Source organism: Fukomys damarensis, unplaced genomic scaffold (assembly GCF_012274545.1).
Source record: "Fukomys damarensis isolate Sample0158 unplaced genomic scaffold, DMR_v1.0_HiC HiC_scaffold_16, whole genome shotgun sequence".
NCBI lineage: Eukaryota > Metazoa > Chordata > Mammalia > Rodentia > Bathyergidae > Fukomys > Fukomys damarensis.
Window position 1 is genome coordinate 108,219,784 of NW_022900928.1, and position 20,181 is coordinate 108,239,964.

The 20,181-nt window shown below is 40.0% G+C and overlaps 1 protein-coding gene, 1 long non-coding RNA gene and 1 pseudogene across 4 annotated transcripts in view; 2 read left to right on the forward strand and 1 right to left on the reverse strand.

The window, feature by feature from the left end:
- The window catches only part of LOC104856675, an 8,140-nt pseudogene extending 7,095 nt beyond the window's left edge, over window positions 1-1,045 (forward strand).
- The window catches only part of Ccnyl1 (cyclin Y like 1), an 83,687-nt gene that overhangs the window by 28,132 nt on the left and 35,374 nt on the right, over window positions 1-20,181 (forward strand). The window contains exon 1 of one of the 3 annotated variants that reach the window (XM_010616083.1): window positions 19,539-19,677. The exons of the other annotated variants lie outside the window; for them this stretch is intronic. Within the exon in view, the coding sequence (XP_010614385.1) occupies window positions 19,554-19,677 (124 nt within the window). The 5' untranslated portion in view covers window positions 19,539-19,553. Of the gene's footprint in view, window positions 1-19,538; window positions 19,678-20,181 lie in introns of those variants that run through there. 3 annotated transcript variants of the gene reach the window in all.
- Window positions 8,947-18,266, reverse strand: LOC104856596. The gene is made up of 3 exons (XR_778674.2): window positions 17,996-18,266; window positions 12,350-12,498; window positions 8,947-9,026 (listed from the first exon to the last, which is right to left on the reverse strand). It is a non-coding gene; the product is annotated as an uncharacterized LOC104856596 (long non-coding RNA).

A 20,181-nucleotide genomic window follows, 5' to 3' on the forward strand; every position in this document is an offset into this window, starting at 1 on the left:
AGCGGAGCCGTTAGCACCTCACTGCAGCTACCCACCCAGAGCAGCCCCCGGCCCACCCGCCCCTGGTCAGATTTTTTTTTTAAAAGAATACAATGCCTAATGATTATGAAGACCACACAGGGAAGACCGCAGGGATGACACTGGGAGAACGAATCTAATTGTCAACTACCTCCCTCAGAACATGACGCAGGATGAGCTGCAAGTCTGTTGGTCAGCTTTAGTGCAGTCGAATGGGCAAAGCTAATCCGGGATAAAGTAGCAGGACGCAGCTTAGGCTATGGCTCCCTGAACTGTGTGACCGCAAAGGACACAGAGCGATCAACACACTTAACGGCCTGAGGCTCCAGCCCAACGAAGGTGTCGTAGGCACGTCCGAGCTCAGAAGTCATCTAAGATGCCAACTTGTACCTCACCGACCTCCAGAGGACCATGACGAAGAACAGGTTCTCTCTGTTCGGGCCAATCGTCCCCTCCCGGGTCCTTGTAGATCAGACCACAGGTTTGTCCAGATGGGTTGTGTCCAGATGCGTTTATCCGGTTTGACAAATGATCGGAAGCAGGAGAGGCACTTACCAGTTTCAATGGTCATAAACCCCAGGTTCCTCCGAGGCCATCACCGTGAAGTTCGCAGCCAACCCCACCCAGAACAAAAACGTGGCGCTCCCCTCACAGCTGGACCGCTCGCCAGCACGGTGCCTCGGACGCCCGTGCACCGCCAGGCGCAGAGATTCTCGTTCTCCCCCATGGGTGTAGGGCACAGGAGTGGGCTTTCTGCTGTCAGTGTGCCAGGAAACCCGTCTTCGGGCCAGTGCATCTTCATCTACAACCTCGGGCAAGATGCCAAAGAGGGGATCTTCTGACAGATGTTTGCCCCTTTTGGCGCCGTCACCAAAGAGAAAGCGATTCGCGATTCCAACACCAAGCGCAAAGGGTTTGGTTTTGTGACTGTGACAAACTGTGAAGAAGCGGCAATGGGCATAGCAAGTCTGAACGGCTACAGCCTGGGGAACAGGTTTCCTTCAAAACCAGCAAGTCCCACACATAACTTTTTTTTTTTTTTTTTTTTTTTTTTTTTTTTTTGGTACGGAATAGATAATTAAAAGAGTGAAGAAGTTTGGACATTTTTTCTTAGTGTAAAACTCATTTTGCTACAATTTTCGCAAGTGCTTGTCTTAGTCTAAATGAGAAGCGAAAAGGTTTTTTATTCTGGGACGCAACCGACATGTTCAAATGTTTGAAATCCCACGTTAGACCAATTTTAAGTCTCTTAAGTTATTTCCTTTAAAATATATAGTAGGGTCGGGGATGTAGCTCAGTGGCGCAGCACCTGCCAGGCAAGCGCGAGGCCCTGGGTTCGATTCCCAGTACCAAAAAGAAAAGTAAAAAATAAAATTAAAATATTAGTAAACAGAAACCTAAGTAGACTGTGTTGACTAACCAGTCTCTGTATGGTGGTGAGACTGAAGCGTGCTTTACTGCTAAGACTAACACTCATTCAATGTCTCCACAACTGGATTAAAAAAATGATCTTTCAGCTTTAGTTTTTAATCTAAAGATGTTAGACAGATGCGAGTGTGCATCTGCTTAATTGCTTCAGTCTTAAGTGATATATGATTTGGTTGACAGGAAATTGCTTTCCGGAGCAGGTCCAACTGCCACCTCCTGCTCATTCAGTCCTGGGCTCTGCCAAGTGGTTCTGGGCATGGCAGTGGCTTTGTCTGGCATGGGCCACCACCAGGGAGGGAGCTGCACATCAGGCTGGGCCAAGCCCTCCAGAGAAGGACACAGAGGTGTTCTGTCATCCTGGTGCCCATGGGAACAGGAGTTTCAGGGAAAACTCCAGTTTTTCCACAGTGGGCCCTGAGAGAGCTCCAGGGAATCCTGAAGATGTGTCGCTGATCTCCCTTCCCGAATTTCTGTCCACACTCTGCATGCACAATGCCCCACACATCAGATCCTGTCCTTCAAAATGATTTCTCCTGTTTCCAAGAGCATTTAATATGGCTTGAATGCATAGGATAGCTCTATTTTTTAACATGAAACATTTGAGCATTGTACTTCTTACATCCCTCCTTGTGAGTCCTAACATTTTTAGTCAGATTTTGTTTTGGAATTTTGCTTTCATATGGACACTCAGCAGAAAAGTACTTATGGCTTGCCAGTTATCTGTTAACAAAAAACTTTGTTTTTAATTTTAAAGATTAACCCTCAAAAGTTATCTTCATAACTGCCCTCACATTTTGGGTTGCTCTGTTCTGTCAATTTTTCTTTTTCTTTTTCATGTTTTCTGTTTTTACTTTTGCATTTATATGACCATTACATTTTATTTTGTTTTACTCAAAAAAAAAAAAAATTAAGGGCTGGGTATTTAGCTCAGTGTTGCCACCACCTGCCTCGCAAGCGCAAGGTTCTGAGTACAATCTCTATTACAAAAAAGAATAATAAATAAACTCAATTAAAGCTGAAAAAAAAGAATAATAATAAATAAATAAATAAATAAATGTACACTGAAATGCCATTTACAATGGATTCTCAAGTTATATTCAGCCTGACATATGAACAACTTGAGTTAATTAGGTTAATGAAAGATTCATCTGCCTCTTGTTATCAATAGTGTGTACACAGGTAAACATCCAGATCGCAGCTGTATTGACTTACAACCAATTTGAGCTACAGTCACCTTTCAGGAACCAATAGTTCGTAAGTCAAGGGTCCACTGTACTATAATCTTTATTTTATAAATGTAGCATTATATCGTTTATATTTTACCATGTCCTTTTTTTTTTTTTTGGTACCAGGGATTGAACTTGAGCCCTTGTGCTTTCGAGGCAGGCAGTGGCACCACTGAGCCAAATCCCAGGCCTTAAAATTTTTACTAATAAAATTTAAATGATTTCACAACATTTCTTCATGAATACAACATCTATTTTATTATTGAATATTTAGATTACTTTCATTTTTTCATTGTTATGAAATAACTCAAATATATGTGGGCATTACTGGTTTTTTTTTTTTGGTTTTTTTTTTTTTTTTTTTAATCAAAGGACAAGGGGCCAGGATTTGGCTCAGTAGTTCTGCTGCCTGCCTCACAAGCACAAGGGCCTGAGTTTGATCCTCAGTACCAAAAAAAAAAGAATCAAAGGACAAGACAATCTTTACAATTCAGGTATGCAGATGTAATTTGTTTCAATAGCTAAATTCACTTAGTATCTACTATGTGCAAAAGAAACTTTTTCCTATACACATTATTGTGGTTTTCTTTGTCATCATGTACACTAGAAAATTTCGTGTATAGATATATGTACATAAAAAAGGAAAAAGTATAAAAAATGAAAGCATCAAGGCTGGGGATTTAACTCAGTGGTGCTGCGTCTGCCTCACAAGCCCAAGGTCCTGAGTTCTATCTCCTGAAAAAAAAAAAAAAAAAAAAAAAAAAAAAAAAAAAAAGAAAGCATCAGAGAATTCAGCTGTTTTTTATGTTCAGCTTATAGCATAAAAGACAGCACAACTTCAATTTTCACAAAATAAATTTACTGGTTAGGTGAAAGAGATGAAATGTTATTTATTTGATTTGATCTATAGAATATTTCTACACTAAACCAGGAAGGAGAATCAAATTACAGTCATTCCACACATACTTTCTATTATAGTCCTATATTGATGGGACCTTTTGTGACTACATTTGGAAACTATGGCCTTACCAAAATGTCTTATCAGCCAAAATGCACACCTACAGAGCATCTTTATAAAATCTAGCTCTTCATTCCAGTTTTCAACCAAGAAAAGCAACACCAACCCTGTGATCAAATAAACCAAATGTATTCTATAGGAAAAAAAATCCCTGAAAACTTAAAATTTTGAAAACTTAAATTGAACCTATCTTAAGGCCAACCCTGATTTCTCATTTGTGTGCATTGATATGCTATTTTGCTTGTTCAGGTTCTGCAAGAGCAGAGAAAATAATTTTAAAGTCATAGCACTAAAACGTAGATATAGTTTGTTGTAGGTAGAGAAGGAGAAAGAAAAATCAAAGAGCAATGGTCCCGGTTGTTAAATTCTTTGCTGTAGCCCTGCAGTGTGGTTGTGACTAATCCTTGGGTGCATCACTCACAGTGAGTCCTGCCTGTAGCCTCAAGCTCTACAGTTCAAGAACACAACAGACTGAGATGACTTCAGAAAAAAGAAACGACATTAGTTCATTGTAGGAAGGGACTCGTTTCTGAAAAAACAAAGAATAGTGCCAGTCATGCATACAGCTCACAAAAAATGAAACCATTCTCCAGAAACGTCTTCTGCACATTGCAGGCTGGTCTGGAACCATCCCCACATTTTTTAAAGATCTCCATCAAAAGCTGAGGTTATGAATGAATGTTGAAAAGTAATGTAGGAAAATAGAAGTTGTAGAAAATAGAAATGAGTCCAACTTAATACCTAAGTAATTCTGTAAACAGTGTTCATTGGTAAGGAAGAGGAAATTCAAAATGAATAACAGGAAAAACTACAAGCTGTTTTTCATTTTGCAAGAATAGCTTTTCTTGAGCTTCCACTGCCACTTGAATCTTTTCAAATCATTGACTTAAATAAATAACTAAAATACACATATATAAAAGAAACCATGAGGATAGATTCTGATCCTGTGTCTCTCAGCCTGTGCAAGCCCATGAAAGGTCAGATTTGCTAAGACTAAGACTGATGGATTCTCCCAGGGCAGGTTTCCTGAAGACAGCAGGTCCACCCTTTCTTCCCCTGTCTCTTTTCTGGGGCCAGCAACCAGCAGATGAGGGAGACACAAGAGTAGAGTGTGCATCTAGTCCTGGTCTGCTTGATTGGCTGGGGTTTCTCCTCTTTCACAACCCCATTAGTCAGATTCTCACAGAGCATATTCTTTTCCCTTGGAGTCAACTCTGCCCCTTGTTTTGAATCCCAGGTTTAAACTCTGAGCAAGTACCACATACAAAAGTTGCAAAGCAAATTTCCTGGTTAGGTGTAGATGGAGCTTTGGATTTAAGTGAACTGTTAACTGATGTATCAGATATACAGTAAGGTCATATGAAGAAGGAAGAAAATAATGAGCTCCTGATAGAGAAATAATTCAATGCAACATGAAGATCATTTGATCCAGCACCTAGCACAAAAACGTCTCAGAAAATGTAGCTAATGTCGAGTGGCTATTTACCAAGGAAGAGGTTGAACTGGGTGCCCAGATGTGCACATTAGAATGTGTTGGTTCCGTCACTTACAGCTGAGTGAACTTGGCAGGCCACATCAGCTCTGTGCCTCAGTTTCCTTATCCCTAAAATGAGAATAATGGGAGCACCAGCTTGTTATAAATTATGAGGAATGAATTAATTAATATATATACAGCTCCAAGAACCTGAAACATAGTAAGTTCTCAATAAAATCTTAGCAATTACAACCTTTAGGGTATGAATTGGCAAATGGTTTTACCTGTCTCATAAAGTTTTAGGAAGTTTAAATAAAACAACTATAAAAATTCTTGGCAGAGCTTCTAGTTCATATCAAGTACTTGCAGTCAGATATTACTCCAGAGAAGATTCTTATGATAATTACTGGTATTTCACTATGCTGAATAGGGACTTTGAGTACAGCTCAATGGTAGACCTCATGCTTAGCCAGTTTAGTCCACAGTACTCCCAGAGAGGACGATGGAGGGTTAAACTATGTTGACTAGTTCTTTACTGAGTAGACAACTGATTTTTACATTTCTTCTGTTGTTTAATATTAACAATTAATTAGATGCTTTCATGAGTTGGTAAAAAAGCATTTTCACCTATGGCTAATAAAAAATATATGGGCTGAAAAGGATTGTAATAACACAATGTATTAGCCTTTTTGGAAATGTCTTTCATTACTATTTTCCAACTCTGTAATACAATTTTCTGTATTTTTGCTATTTTATCATATGAGTTAAAGACATATTTATTTCTTTCAGAGTGGTTTGAGTCATTCTCCTGGTATTCAGCTAAATTAAATGCCGGTATTTTGGAACAGTATCTGTTGACACAAATATATTTGGCATCACTGGGGAATTTAAAACTACAGACAGTGTCATGATCCTCAAGCTCCCAATGACAGTATTACTACCAAGGAGAACTGCTGTTAAAAAGTTTTATGCTGTCATTTCTATGCTAAACATGAGGGCATGTTAGTTTCTGGTTAGCAATAGCAGGTATAAAGATTAAACAATAATTTTTCAAACTCTCTCAAGGTACACTGGGCTTGCTCAAGAAAATAAGCATGAGAATCTGGTAAAATATGCAGCAGGACCTTTGCATTATTTCAGTTACCTTCTATCTGATTTAGGGATGACTCTGTGGGGGTAAAATCTATTTACTGTCTCACCTCATCCAAGAGGCATATCTGATTTACATTCAACCAGGAAGAAAGATGCATGTTTGAGATTTTGTTTTGGTTTTTCCCCAGATATTTTTAGACTAGACACTTCCCTCATGGTCAAATTCAATTAAAAAATCAAAAAATTCAGAAAACTGGTCTGGGAAGAACATGTGTGGACCCAGGGCTTCTGCAATAACATTTTCTTTTCTTAAAGAAGTAACACAAGGAGGCCTTAGTGTGGAATAACCAGACTTTGTCACCTGGCCTGGGTTTCAAGTTTTCATAGTCTTTCAGAGATTAAGAAAGGCACTGGCCACTTTCATATTAGTTTTTTTTTTTTTTTTTTTTTTTTTTTTTTTTTTTTTTTTTTTTTTTTTTTTTTTTTTTTTTTTTTTTTTTTTTTTTTTTTTTTTTTTTTTTTTTTTTTTTTTTTTTTTTTTTGGTACCAGGTATCAAACTAAAGACTCTGCTGCCACTTTCATATTATATAAAAAACAAAAAGAAGAAGAGAAAATTACACCAAAATAAGGTGACAAAAAATGTGGTCTGTTTTAGATGTCAGTATGTAACAAGAAAACAATTTTAACATGCAGTCAGCTCTTCATGCCATTCCTGAGTAATTAAGAGTTTTTAGGGGGTATTAAAAATATTGGCCCATAGCTTCTAATAAATGAAGGCCGGTAATGAAACACAGGGTTAAAGTTGACTGCTGCTATCTTGGTTCTTCAACCCTGCAGGGCTCCTCTGTAATTATAGGAATGACCAAAGGTACCGAAGCCCTTTGTGTCAGTGAACCACAGGCCTGTGGCCCTCCTAAGCAGGGAGTTGCTTCCTATGGCAGGGTGTTGGCACTTGGGAATGTCCAGCTTGAACAGAGAGCCATCATGACCTGTCCTTTTTAATGTCAAGGGAGCAGATCAGCTCAAAAGCCATGACTGTGTTGACATAGCTACTAATGGCAGCTATTTCATTTTTCCAGTTCACATTCTCTGAGTTTTCAAGAGTTTGTGTAGAGTCCATAGGTCTTGTGCAGGTGGGGCCTACTGGAGAACATGGAGATTTTGAGCAGAAAGAAGCAAAAATAGATGCCTATACCCCCAAAAGAAGTTCCTAATGAGGACTCTCCATAAGAGAGGACTCTGTTCATAACAGACAAGGGGTCTGAAGGCTAAAGGACTCCTGAGAGTAGTACTCTGGTCAAAGCTGGGTCGGCCCCTTGCCTGCTTTATTTTTCCTGTAGGCATTGCTTCTGATTTGATAGTAGTTTCAAGCTGGGTAGAGCAGAGATAATTTTGTTTCCCAACCTAATCTATGGAGATTGTCCACTTCCCTAAAATTCAGCTTGCAGATATCAGAGGAGGCTAACATTTCTATAAGCCTAGGGGGACACCAAGAGGGGCTAGCACCCATGGGCAGAGAGTTAGCAGATGGTAGCTGGTGCCAGTGAGCTAGAAAGGCCTGAGGACTGGGAGCTTGGTGTCAGACACAGGGAGAGGGAGCAGATATATGGGAAGTAAAGGAAGTGAAGCCAGCTGGCTTTAAAATGGGGAAAGAGGTTCTACTGAGTGACTTCACAAGAATTACGGAAGTATCTGAGGCTGGTTCAAAATGATGACTTATACACCTCATTAGAGGGGGCCAAGTGGGATAGTGTGGGCTTAAGAGTTTAGGAGTTGGGCCACATATACTAGAAGATCTTCTCCCTGCCTCTCCTCCAAAACCTTCAAAATTCATTGCTCAATATTTAACTGATTAACAAGAAAGTTATAAACTTTTTGATTCCTCTGGTCTGGGCTCCATCCAAGAATCTCTATAAAATAGGGCCAATGGCTTTTCCTCGGTTCCTCTGGACACCTCTTCTTCCTGCTAGAACACACTCAGAAGTCCTTCTCAAGGCCTGTGGGTACTGAGGACCTACTGGAATCTGCTGCCTCTTCATGCCCATCTCCTTCCACCCTGAAGACATCCTTGGCTTTCCATAAGGCAAAGTGTTTTGCTGCAGATCTGTTCCCCAGATGCCCACAGGCAGGGCTATACCCTCACTAATTCAGGCCTCTTTGTGAGCCTCTGATTAATCTGTTCTGACTGTCTCAGGTACCCTGGTACCTGAGTCTGGGTATCTTAAACAATAGATGTTTCTGTTCTTGTAGCTCTCAACCTGAAAGTCCAAGGTGAAGGTGCCTGCAGGACTGAAGGAGGGATCTAGTCCAGGCCTCCCGCCTTGGATTGCCAGACATCAGTCTCTTCTGTATCTTCACATGCTGTCTTCTCCATGCATCTGCTCCCAAACTTCCTCTTACAAGGACATTACTCAGTGATCAATTTTTTAAAACCACCATAAAGTCTCTATTTCAAATATAGCCGCACTCTGAGGTTCCTGGGGTTAGGACTTCAATATAGAAATTTTGGTGGTGAGTACACACAACACAGCCTCTAACAGCCTCTTACTAGGGAAGGGTGTTCCTATTAACTGACCAGGACTTGTTCATTTATTATTTATTCATTATTCTTGAAGGTCTCTCTTTGTTTAAATATCAACCCCAGGGCCAAATTCTTTATTATGTTCAGTGACATTGCTCCAATGTGTAGCTCACTGCTTGCAGAGTAGCATGCCCTTGATGAATATTCATGAGTGGGTAAATGCATTTTGTGAAGTTATTATCAATTGCCTATAAAAAAGCAATCACAGAGAAAACTGTTCAAGGTATACTATTAAGAAAACAAATTACAAAAGCCATACAAGTATCATAGCTTTATTCTTTTTTTTTTTGGTAAGGGGGATCAAACTCGGGTCCTTGAGCTTGCAAGGCAGGCAGCAGAACCACTGAGCCAAATCCCTGGCCCTTTTATTCTTAAATTACACCCATATAATTTTGTTTTATAGAAACAAAGTTTAGAGAAATATGCCACAAAATACTAATACCAGGTGTGCTTAGGACCTGAGACTTTGATTTATTATTTTGTTTATCATGTATTTCTCTTGTTTATCATAATTTTTCTACATGAATATGTTTATTTCTGTAGGATAAAAAATAAAATTTATTAATATTAGACATTTTGTCATCACTTTTAACTGGCTATTAAGAAAAAAAATACACTATTTTCCTTTTGCAGTGGGGAATGCAGGAAACAGAGTGGCCAAAAGAACAACCTGTGGGGGGCCAGGGATTTAGCTCAGTGGTTCTCCACCTGCCTCACAAGTGCAAGGCCCTGAGTTTGATCCCTGGTACCTCCCCCCACAAAAATAATAATAATCGCTGCTTCTAGTCTCTGGCCCAGACTAAATTTGATTCTTTTGATCTCAATGATTTGGAAATAACAGGACACCAAGAGTCAGAGACAAGTCCAATGGTCTGGTTGTCCCTTTATTCCTTTTGGTGAGCAAGCCAAGCAATACCCTTCATATTGCTTTTGGGCAAAGAGCCTGGACTTGAGGTTATGTAATATAGGCACCAAATTTAAGGCACACTGCAAAAATTTAGTAATCCAGATAAATAATTGTGCAATATTTTCAAAATATAAATTTGTAAAAATCTATAATGAACAAAATATCATCAATTTCAAAAAAGAAAAGTTACAGCTTTTTACTTTGTCTCAAGCTTCATTATGACTCAGAAAAGCATGTCTAGTCCATGACCTAAAGGTAGGAGACTATCAATTATCCTAATCATGATTAATTCCTTCTTAACTTTAATTAATTATTATAAATGATTCTGTCCCTCAGAACCAACATCTTTCACTCCATGATTGTTTAGCCTTCAGTGAAGGGCCTTGTAGGGTACCAGTAAGAGAATGTATATTTTTCCAATCGTGCAGATTCCTTTATTCCATATAAGATACCTCATCATAGCTCTCTTACCTCACTGAGGACTCTGAGGGGCAGGATTCATCTTATTCTTTTATAGAAACATAAAATGCCAGCAAAGCATGATTTCTACCCAAAAGAGCACAGAGCAGACTTTGCAGATGTTGCAGACTCCTCCCCCAGTACTTCTGGAGAAGAACCTTCAACCTTGGCCTGCCTTGCTTGGCAAACACAAAATAGCCAGCATCCCATCTACTCCCCAGAAGAAGGAGTGACCTTTCTGTACTGAGGTTGAGTAGGTCTTTGATCCCAGTTGAGTGTTTCCCTGGGGGACTTTCATATCATCATATTATGGGACTTTTATGGGTATTAATTTATCCACATGTAAAGTACTTCACAGTATACAACACATGCCATTGTTAGCTAAAAGAAGTAACAAAAGTCACATTTAAAATCTTGTTTTTTGTAATAGTCTCATTTGACACAAGACTCATCTTTTGCTAAAACCATAAATTCTAAGTTGCTTTGTAAAGGCAATCACTAAAAAAGTGATATTCTTAGTTTATATATATTAGAAAATTTCTGGGCCGGGGATTTAGCTCAGTGGTTCAGCCTCCTGCCTCATAAGCCCAAGGACCCAAATTCAATCCCAGGTACCAAAAAAAAAAAAAGAAAGAAAATTTCCCCTGTGTTTTCAGTTTGATTTGATGTATGGAACATCACAGAATGGACTTAACGTATGGAAATGTTTCTGAAAGCACCTGTAGAAATCTATGTTCTATGTAGCTACTGAAAAACCCAAAGACTAATAATGGAAGGGATTATTTGACTACAAATGGTACATAAGATTTATATTTGGTTATGGTAATTTTAGCACAATCCAGTATAAAATAGTGATCTAGATCAACTTCATAACAGTGAAGAAATGGGTTTTTTTTCCTTTAAATGAGAGAATGTATCTCACCACAATTCCCCTTCCTCCCCTAGTGTTTTTGGATTTTAATGTGTTTACTGGAAATGTGGACCACATCAGGATTACACAGCTGTGTTCTGTAGGATGTCTGGCTAGTTGAAGTTCACTTTGATGTGAGAGATGTCCAGCCAGTCCCAGATGTTCAGGACTTCGCAAACCAGGGGTCTGATTCATGGTGAAGAAGCCATCAGGGACATTCCAGCCTCGGGGATATAATATGGACTGGAACTGGGGAACCTAGGTACCACTGGAACTGGCACTCCATCTCAGGAAGCCATCTCGGCTGTGCCAAGTTGCTAGATCAGTCCTCTGCAGCTGAGGCCCCATCATCCTGGCACAGGCATGGACAATCTCTAGTGTGCCCTGCCTAATTTCCTAATCCCATATCATGAGCATGGCGTGGGGGGGTAGACAGGCACTATACTTAATGTTGGAGATTTTAAAAGAAACATTGTTTTCTTGTGAAGGAGTGTCTAGTGGGTGAAATGAGAAAACAATTACCATACAATGTGGTGCAGTGTTGCATGGGCTTACAGAAGAAACCCATTACATCCAAGATGTTGAGAATCTCACAGCCTTGGGGGAAGCACTGCAGAGGAGGCCATGCAAACCTCAGAAAATTAGTAGAAGCTTCCCAGATAACCAAATTGAGCAGCTACACAGTTTCCAATTCTGGATTTTAGAGCTAAATCTCTGCCTGCAAATAATAGGACAGAACTGGTTTGGACACTTGGCTTTTATTGTTACTATGGTCTCAGAATCTCTCTTGGCCCATGGGCAGAGCACTGATTGCATAATCACTATACCTCTTTGTGGGCATATTGTATTTCACCTGTGTGGCCAGTGCACGTAAGAAGGAAGTGCCCAATGGAGATGCAGCATTATTCCTTAGGGCCCCGTGAAGGGCACCCTACAGAAGCCAGGCTGACTCAGTAGGAGTCTAGGCCTTTGCCCCAGACAGATGCGACCTAAATTGTTGGGTGTTGTGGTTTTGTCTACTGTACTTCTTATCCTGTGTCTGTTAGGATGAGATTTGTGGCCTCTACCTTCACCCAGATTGCTGTCATAATTCCTATGCACAGAGAAATTCTAGAGGTACTTCAGAGGGGACTCCATGCTGTGAAGGTAAACACTGTTTTGCCAGTAAGGAAACAGCCACTATGAGAAATATATCATATCCTGAAATCTATGAACTTTGTCCTTGGGATACAAACCTGGCTAAAAAGATTTCTTCAAACTTTTCCCTGCTGTCAAGTGGAATGATTCTCCTCCTCCTCAGCCTTTCTTCTTCCTTCTCTTCTTCCTCCTCTTCTAGCACTGTCTTTCTAATGTCAGCTAATTTGATGAGGCGCTGTTGAAAAGACTTTTAGAAGAAACCGGAGCAACATGTTACATCCTTGCCAGAAAATCATTCTAACGTAAGAGAGCCTTGGACAATTTAGCCAAGGTTTCCTTTTAAGAGAGAAGTTGATACATCTTACAAGTACTAAGGTATCACACAAATGAAACAAGTGGCGGGGGGATCCCTATCCTTCCATGACAGTGACAGGTCTGGGAGAACGAAGGGGAGTAAATAGGAATAAATGATTTGAATTGAGCATGAGCTTTAAGTGACGCACATAGATGCTTTGGGGTTGGAGCACTGGCAGGATTAGGAGAAAAACAATGGACACCATTGATTTCTTTATTTATACTCGGTCTTGTTCCAGTGTGGATTGTGCAGTGAGCCTACTTCCTGGGAAAGTGGAAGGTATGAAGCTTATTGCTACAGACAGGGTGCTGTCAGGGTCCTTAGAGCTGGGAGAAGGGCTGGCACCTGCTTTAGAAAACCAGGAATCTGAGCACACTTCTTTCCTTGCTTGCAGGTGATCTGCGGAAGTAGCAGTAGACTGAGAAAGAGTTTAGATTTTCCACAGCACCAGGGCAAATGGAAGCAGAAGCAAATAAACCTTATAAGATGAAGAGTAATGTGCCCAGGAAAGAAACAGGAAGTTCTTAGTCTCACTTGAAACTCTGTTCTACCCCGAAATATCCAATAAGCCTAGTAGACATTATATGGCATTTCAGGGCATTATATGACACGCTTTTATTTTTTCAAAGCATTTAAATTTTTAAATTAGCATTCTCATTTCAACTGACTCACTTGGCTAGGGCCAGGGATTTAGCTCAGTGGTTCCACCGCCTGCCTCGCAAACGCAAGATTCTTAATTCAATCCCCAGTACCCCCAAAACAAACAAAACAAAACAAAATTGACTCACTTGACAAAAACAAACCCACATACCATGAGAAGATGGGAGAAAAGTTGAGGAGTGGAAAAAGACAGGTGGAGAAGGCACTGCAAAGTTTTCTAAGATATGAATGCCAGCACCACTGAATGCCCAGTTTACTGAAAAATTCAGACTACAATGCTCTGGAGTTAAGAATGAGAAAAGTTATTCCATGTTATATCATATCATGATAATAATTCTTAAGTGTATATTCACAGTCTACATGGAGAACATGATAATGACCATAGACTCTGTACTGAAAACACATACACACAAATATATATATATGACTTACCCACAAAATCCCATTCTGTAAGATCTAGTTATGGCCTTAAAGATGGAAACCAAAGTTAGAACAAACATAATATGTAATCCTGGTCACCTGACTGCCATAAAATCTTATTGGCTGTAACTTAGATTTATTCTATAGTTTAAGTCTATTCCTGATTTTTCTATCCTCTTAGCTTAAGAGATTGTTATAAAATTTCTTGTATAGGCTTTTCATATACACTTTTCTAATGGTTTTGAAATTTTTTCATGATTATTTTTGCTTTAAACTGAAAATTCCTTAATGTTTCCTTACAGATGGCAGGATAGAGAGCTGGTTGTCTTCCAGTATCTAGTTGTTCTTTCTGACTTTATCATCTAAAATTTATGTTTTCTAAGCCTCCCTTGCTGCTAGACGTGGCCACCTCTTTAAACTTTAAACCAATGATGTGTAAGCATTGTGCTATATGAATTGTGCTGAAACATCTCTCTTTTTCCCTTTCTTCACTCCAATGTTTGCAACGAAGACAGCACCAGGGAAAGTGGAGGTGATGGGCAATACCATCTATTGAATTCTCTGGTAGAAGATAAGTTTCATGAGGGCAGGAACTTTATCTCCATCAAAAGAACAACCCTAGTCCTTAAACAGCATGTGACATGCACTAAGGGCTCAGCACATACATTATGGAGTGAATAGATGAATAACTGAGTTTATCCAGACCCATAGAAACAAAGTCTTAGCTTCTTGCTAAACTCTTGCTTAATTCAAATCATATTATTCCCATTTATTCCCCCTTGCTGTCCCAGAATTGTCACTATTACAGAAGGATGTGATTTTTTTTTTCTTCCTTAATGCCTTTCAGTGAAAAATAAAATTTTTTTTCTGGGCATGGTGGCACATGCCTGAAATCCTAGCACTTAGGAGGCTGAGCAGGAGGATTGCCATGAGTTCAAGACCATCCTGGGCTAGTGAATTCAGTGCCAGCCTGAACTACAGAGAGAGACCTTGTCTCAGAAAAAAAAGAAAAGAAAAAAAATGCTTTCCCTGAAAATAAAACATTTTCAAAGCAATGCTTTCTTTCTTTTTTTTTTTTTTTTTTTTTTTTTTTTTTGGTCTCACTATGTCGTTGAGACTGACCTGGAACTCACTATGTAGTCCAGGCTGGTCTCGAACTCGCAGAGATACTCCTGCCTCAACCTCCCAAGTGCTGGGATTACAGGAATGCGCCACCACGCCCGGCTAAAGCAATGCTTTCAATATCTTTCTTCTCAGAAGTTTTAAATGGTTTAGCCTTCAAGGTCCCGCGTATCTAAATTTGTATATGTCTGTTAAATGCAGGCACTCTTTGGGAACATGATCTCAGATGTCTTCTCAAAGAATCATCCCAGGTGCTATCTAACAACACTCTGAGCACTTTGGATGACATTATTACTGGTCAGTAGGTCTTGTGGACTTAACAAGATGTTGGTTCCTGAAACTGAACTTCAGAGAACATTGTCGCATTCCACTACAATTTGCCATGCTTTAAAAATCATTTTTTTGGTCCCCAAATATTGCTTGAATCTTTTAAATGATTTAAATTAAAGATTAACCCCCTCTGCTTCCCAGCATTTTGAAGTGACTTTATCTTCTGGCTCACAGGCTGTTCCCTCTGGCCCTTTCTGTGATCTCTTGTGTGTTTGTAAATGTTCACTTTTTGCATCTATATATCATTTTCTTCCTAGTTTCCTTTTACTCATCCCCAAAATTTATTTGCATTTGTTTTAAGTATTTGGAGGAAATAATTAGCACCATCTTCCATTTTTGCCTATACCTGAGCTCCTTCCATTTTGCTAAAATTTCTCTTCAATTTATTCATATTTGAGAGAGATATAACAGTCAGGCCTCTGTACCCATGGGTTCTTGCATCTGTGGGTTAAACTTTCTATGGATTGAAAATATTTGAAAACTATTGCCTCTGTATCGAACATGTGCAGACTTTTCGGCTTGTCATTTTTCCATAAACAATACAGGGTAATATTTATTAACATAGGATTTATATTGTATTATATATTTTTTCCTTTTTTGTCTTTCCTCTTTTTTCTTCTATTCTGTCAACATTAGATTTATTTTATTTTTAAGTCTTTATCAAGTTATTTATCATAAACAGATTAATAGCCAGGCTAACAGATCAAAAACCATATAAAACAATTATATTAATCAATTAGATATATTGTCCATGCTAGATTACAATAACTTTTTTCTTTCCTGTTGTCTGTCTTTTATTTTGCACTTTATATATTCTTATTTATGAGAGAAAACTTGCAATATTTAAGCACATGTTTTTTATTTACTTCACTTAACATTATAGTCTCAAGTTGTATCCATTTGCCTACAAATGATTCAAAGGTATCCTTCTTTGTGGTAGAGCAGTACTCCATTTTCTTTATCTGCTCATCTGTTGATGGACATACAGGCTGCTTCCAAAATACAGCTATTATGAATTGTGCTATTGTAGATTGGGTATCCATGTATCCCTGTAATGTGATGTCTTTAACTCCTTGAGGAACATACCTAGAAAGGGAATAGCTGGGTCAAATGGAATTTCTACTTTTAGTTTTTTGAGGGATCTCCACGCTGTTTACATAAGGGTTAATACTAGTTTACATTCCCAGTAACAACTGAGAAGCATTCCTTTTTCTCTTCAGCCTCTCCAGCATTTTTTATTATTTGATTGTTTTGTTTTGTTTTGTTTTGAGACAGGGTCTCACTATATAGTTGAGACTGACCTGGAACTCACTATGTAGCCCAGGCTGGTCTTGAACTCATAGCAATCCTCCTGCCTCAGCCTCTCGAGTGCTGGGATTACAGGTGTGCGCCACCATGCCTAGCTATTATTTGATTTCTTGAAGATAAGCCATTCTTTCTGGAGTGAGATGGAATCTCAGTGTTGTTTTAACTTGTACTTCTCAAATAGTGATGTTGAACTGTTTTTCAGTACATTGTGTTATATAAGTAATATAGAGATAATTTAAATTATATGGAGCATGTACACCGATTGTATGCAAATATGCCATTTGTATATAAGGGATTTGAGCATCCTTGGATTTTGGCATCCATGGAGGATCCTAGAACCAAGCCCTCAGATGGCCTCAGAGGGACAACTATATTTTGTTTCTGTTGAGTATATCAGGCTTCTTTTAAGCATATCTTTCTACTTCTGTACACAAAATTGCTTTCTTATTTTTGAAGTCCTGGGGAATTGAAACCAGGCCTTGTACAAGTTAGGCAAGGCCTGTACCATGGAGCTATGCCCCTTGCCCTTTTTAAATTTTGAGACAGGGTCTCACTACTTTGCCAAGGCTGGCCTTGAACTCATGATCCTCCTGCTTCAGCTTCCTAAGTAGCTGGGATTACAAGCATGTGCCACTCCTGACTGTAATTGCCTCTTTCTCAGAGTGGTTTTTCAAATAGGGAAAAATAGAGGTCCTCAAATAAATTCTTCCTAAACTTCTCCACCAGAAATGTCTCTGATCATGTAAGTTCTTCTTCTTTGCTTCTTTTTTGCTTCTGTTTTGTGGTACTGGGTATTTAACCAAAACCCTTAGCACTGAGGTACATTCTTAGTCCTTTTCCATTTTTATTTATTTACTTTTGAGACAGAGTCTCAGTAAATCACTAAGTTGTCCAAGCTGGGCTTGAACTTGAGATTCTTCTGCCTCTGTTTCCCAGCGTGATGGAATTATAGGCCTGTGTCACTAGGCCTGATTTCCTTACAGGCCTTTTATATCTAAGGCTCATCTGTTCCACTTCTGCCTTCTCAGGGACTTTGCTCCATACATTTACCCTTTTCCTCCAAGTTCAAAAATGTCTTTCCTCCATTGGCTCTTACTCTTTAACATATATTATCCTACCTTTGTCCCTCTTAAAAAGAGAAAACTTCCTTAGACTACATCTCCCTTTAAATGTGACTACATTGGGCAGGGAGGGGATTTACCTCATGCCTGCCTTATAAGCACAAGGTTCTGAGTTCAATCCCCAGTACCCAGAAAACAAATAAACAAACAAACTATGGCCATATCTCCCTTCCCAGTCAAAGGTTTGGGCAGAGAAGCCCTAGGTTCCTACTTAGACTACTTCTCTCCACTGCTCCCACCGTTTCCCACTCCCTGCTGGTCAGCTCGCTCGCACACAGCCATGGCATATATAGCTTTCCAGCCCTCCTGGAAGCGTGTGACTCTGTTCATTAGAGTAATAAATACCGAGTGCCTACTGATCAGGCACTGTGCCAGGTGCTGCTGCTGCAGAAATGTGAAGACATGATTCCCACTCTCATGGGACTCACCTGATCAGCCACTCCTGATCAACTCTTGTTGCTTGATGTCCTCTGCTCACCTGTGCAGGCTTCTCCTCCTGCCACTTCAATCTCCCTGTTCTCTAAGTCTCCTTCCCTCCCTCCCGCATTCTCTTTTATCTTAAGGTAACCACCTCTACACCCATTACTTCAATTACTTTCTATAAACTCTGATAAAAATACATCTTTGTTTTGATTTAAAATTTTATTTTACACGACATACCTCATTTCCTAAAACTATAGATTCCAAGTTGCTCTATGAAATTAGTCACTAAGAAAAGTAAGATTGTTAGCATATAAGTTTTAGGAAACACAAACCTAATTTTTGGTTTGTGTGTTTGTATGTTATATTTGAAAACAATTTGGAATGTTACAAACTGGACTTGGCTTACATACAGAGGTTTATATCCAACTTTCAATTAGAGAATTCCATTTTGATATGCTACTTAACAGAAAGAAAACAAAAACAAAAAACTATCTTCTTCCTCTACATCTCTTCCCATAATTTTGTCTAAGAGATGGCACTGTTGTGCACCTGGTCCCCCAAATCAGAACCTCAGCAATCTTTTTAGCCTTCTATTTTTCTTCCTCCTCCACAGTTACTCACCAAATACTACCTATTTTATCTCCCAAATGATTACAAATCTTTTCCTCTTCTGTCACTGCCACTGCCTTTGGTTTGAACCCTTTTTCCTCTCCTGGATGAAGAGGGTCTCTTCATTGGTCCTGTAGTGTCCTCTAATCCTTTATTGTTCAGAGTGAGCACATCACAAACACTTCTTAGTGACATCTTGATTTCACATCATTGAATGACCCTTACCTTTCTAGGTTAAAATTCAAACTCTGCTCAGGCATCTGCTTTGGAGTCAGACAGACCTGAGCTTGCATCCCAGATTCAAGTCCAGTCCACCAGAGTGACCTCAGACCACTGGACTCCCCCAAATTTTCTCATCTGCCTGACTCCCTGAGGGTTGGGACTTTCATATGCAGTGCTGAGCACCTAGAAGGAATTTAATCAATGTTGATTGAAGGGAAGGCACTTAAAATCCACATAAAAAACCTTCTCTTCTTTAAAACAAAATAAACCTTACTATTCACTGTCATTTCCCATGAGTTTGATGTCTACCTTTACTTTCACATAATGAGGACAAGGTGCTTGCAGGGAACTAGACTGATACCCACATTCTCAGAGCCTCGCCCTGAAGCATTCATGTGACCTTGGGAAAGTTACCAGCTTCCTGCATTTCAATTTTCTTCTGTAAAATTTAAGATGGGATTGCATTTGAGAGTTAAATGACTATCAGTAGGAACAGCATCGGGTAATCATACTTGATAAATGTTAACTATTCTTTATCATCTTTATGGAATTAGGACCTTGGTACCCCACTTTATCCTCAATTTTGAAGGAGAATAATTGTGCTTTATGCAGTGTTGGTAATGGGAGGAAAATCTGCAAACTCTTGCTGTACTGAGAAACAGGCGAGAGAAGGCAGTTGCGAGGGGCCCGTTCCTACGCCACTGGCGAGGAAGTAGAGGGGTTTTGTGACCGATGGGTCTGCGGGTCTCATTCAAGGCACACAGCCGCAACTCTACTGAGCGCAGCACCAGAGCCCCAGGATTGCTACGTCAAGTTGCAGGCGGAGAGCAGCTGCAAAACTGCCACCAATCCGGAGGTAACTAACTTCAGCGGTCAAATGAAAGTTCAGACGCGGAAAAACCAGAGCTTTACTAATTGTGGCTTTCTGTAAAGTCTGTCCACCCGGACCGCCTCCAGTCACAAACAACACGGTTACGCCCCGCAGGACCGGAAAGCGCCGGGAAGCCACGGATGAATGGAAGCCGAGTCCCGACCTGCGCGAGGGGCGAGGCAACAGCGGGAGGGGCGGGGGCTCTGTGGCGTCATGGCATGGGCGGGCACGTGAGGGGCTCCTGGTTGTGATTGGCTTTTGATAGCCACGTGATTGAAGGCAGCGTTCCGGTTGGTAGGTGCTGGTGTAAAGGCCTTCTTTTGGGAGGTGCGACGGAAAAAAGGAGGAGCTCTGACCGCGCTCTCTGCCGGCAGTGGCTGTGCTTCTCAGCGCTAGTCGGGTCCCCACCCCTTTTAAATAAGCCAAGCTGGTCGCCGCCCTCGCAGTGTAGTCAGCTCTGAGGAGTCGGTGGTGGTTGTGCAGGTGGCG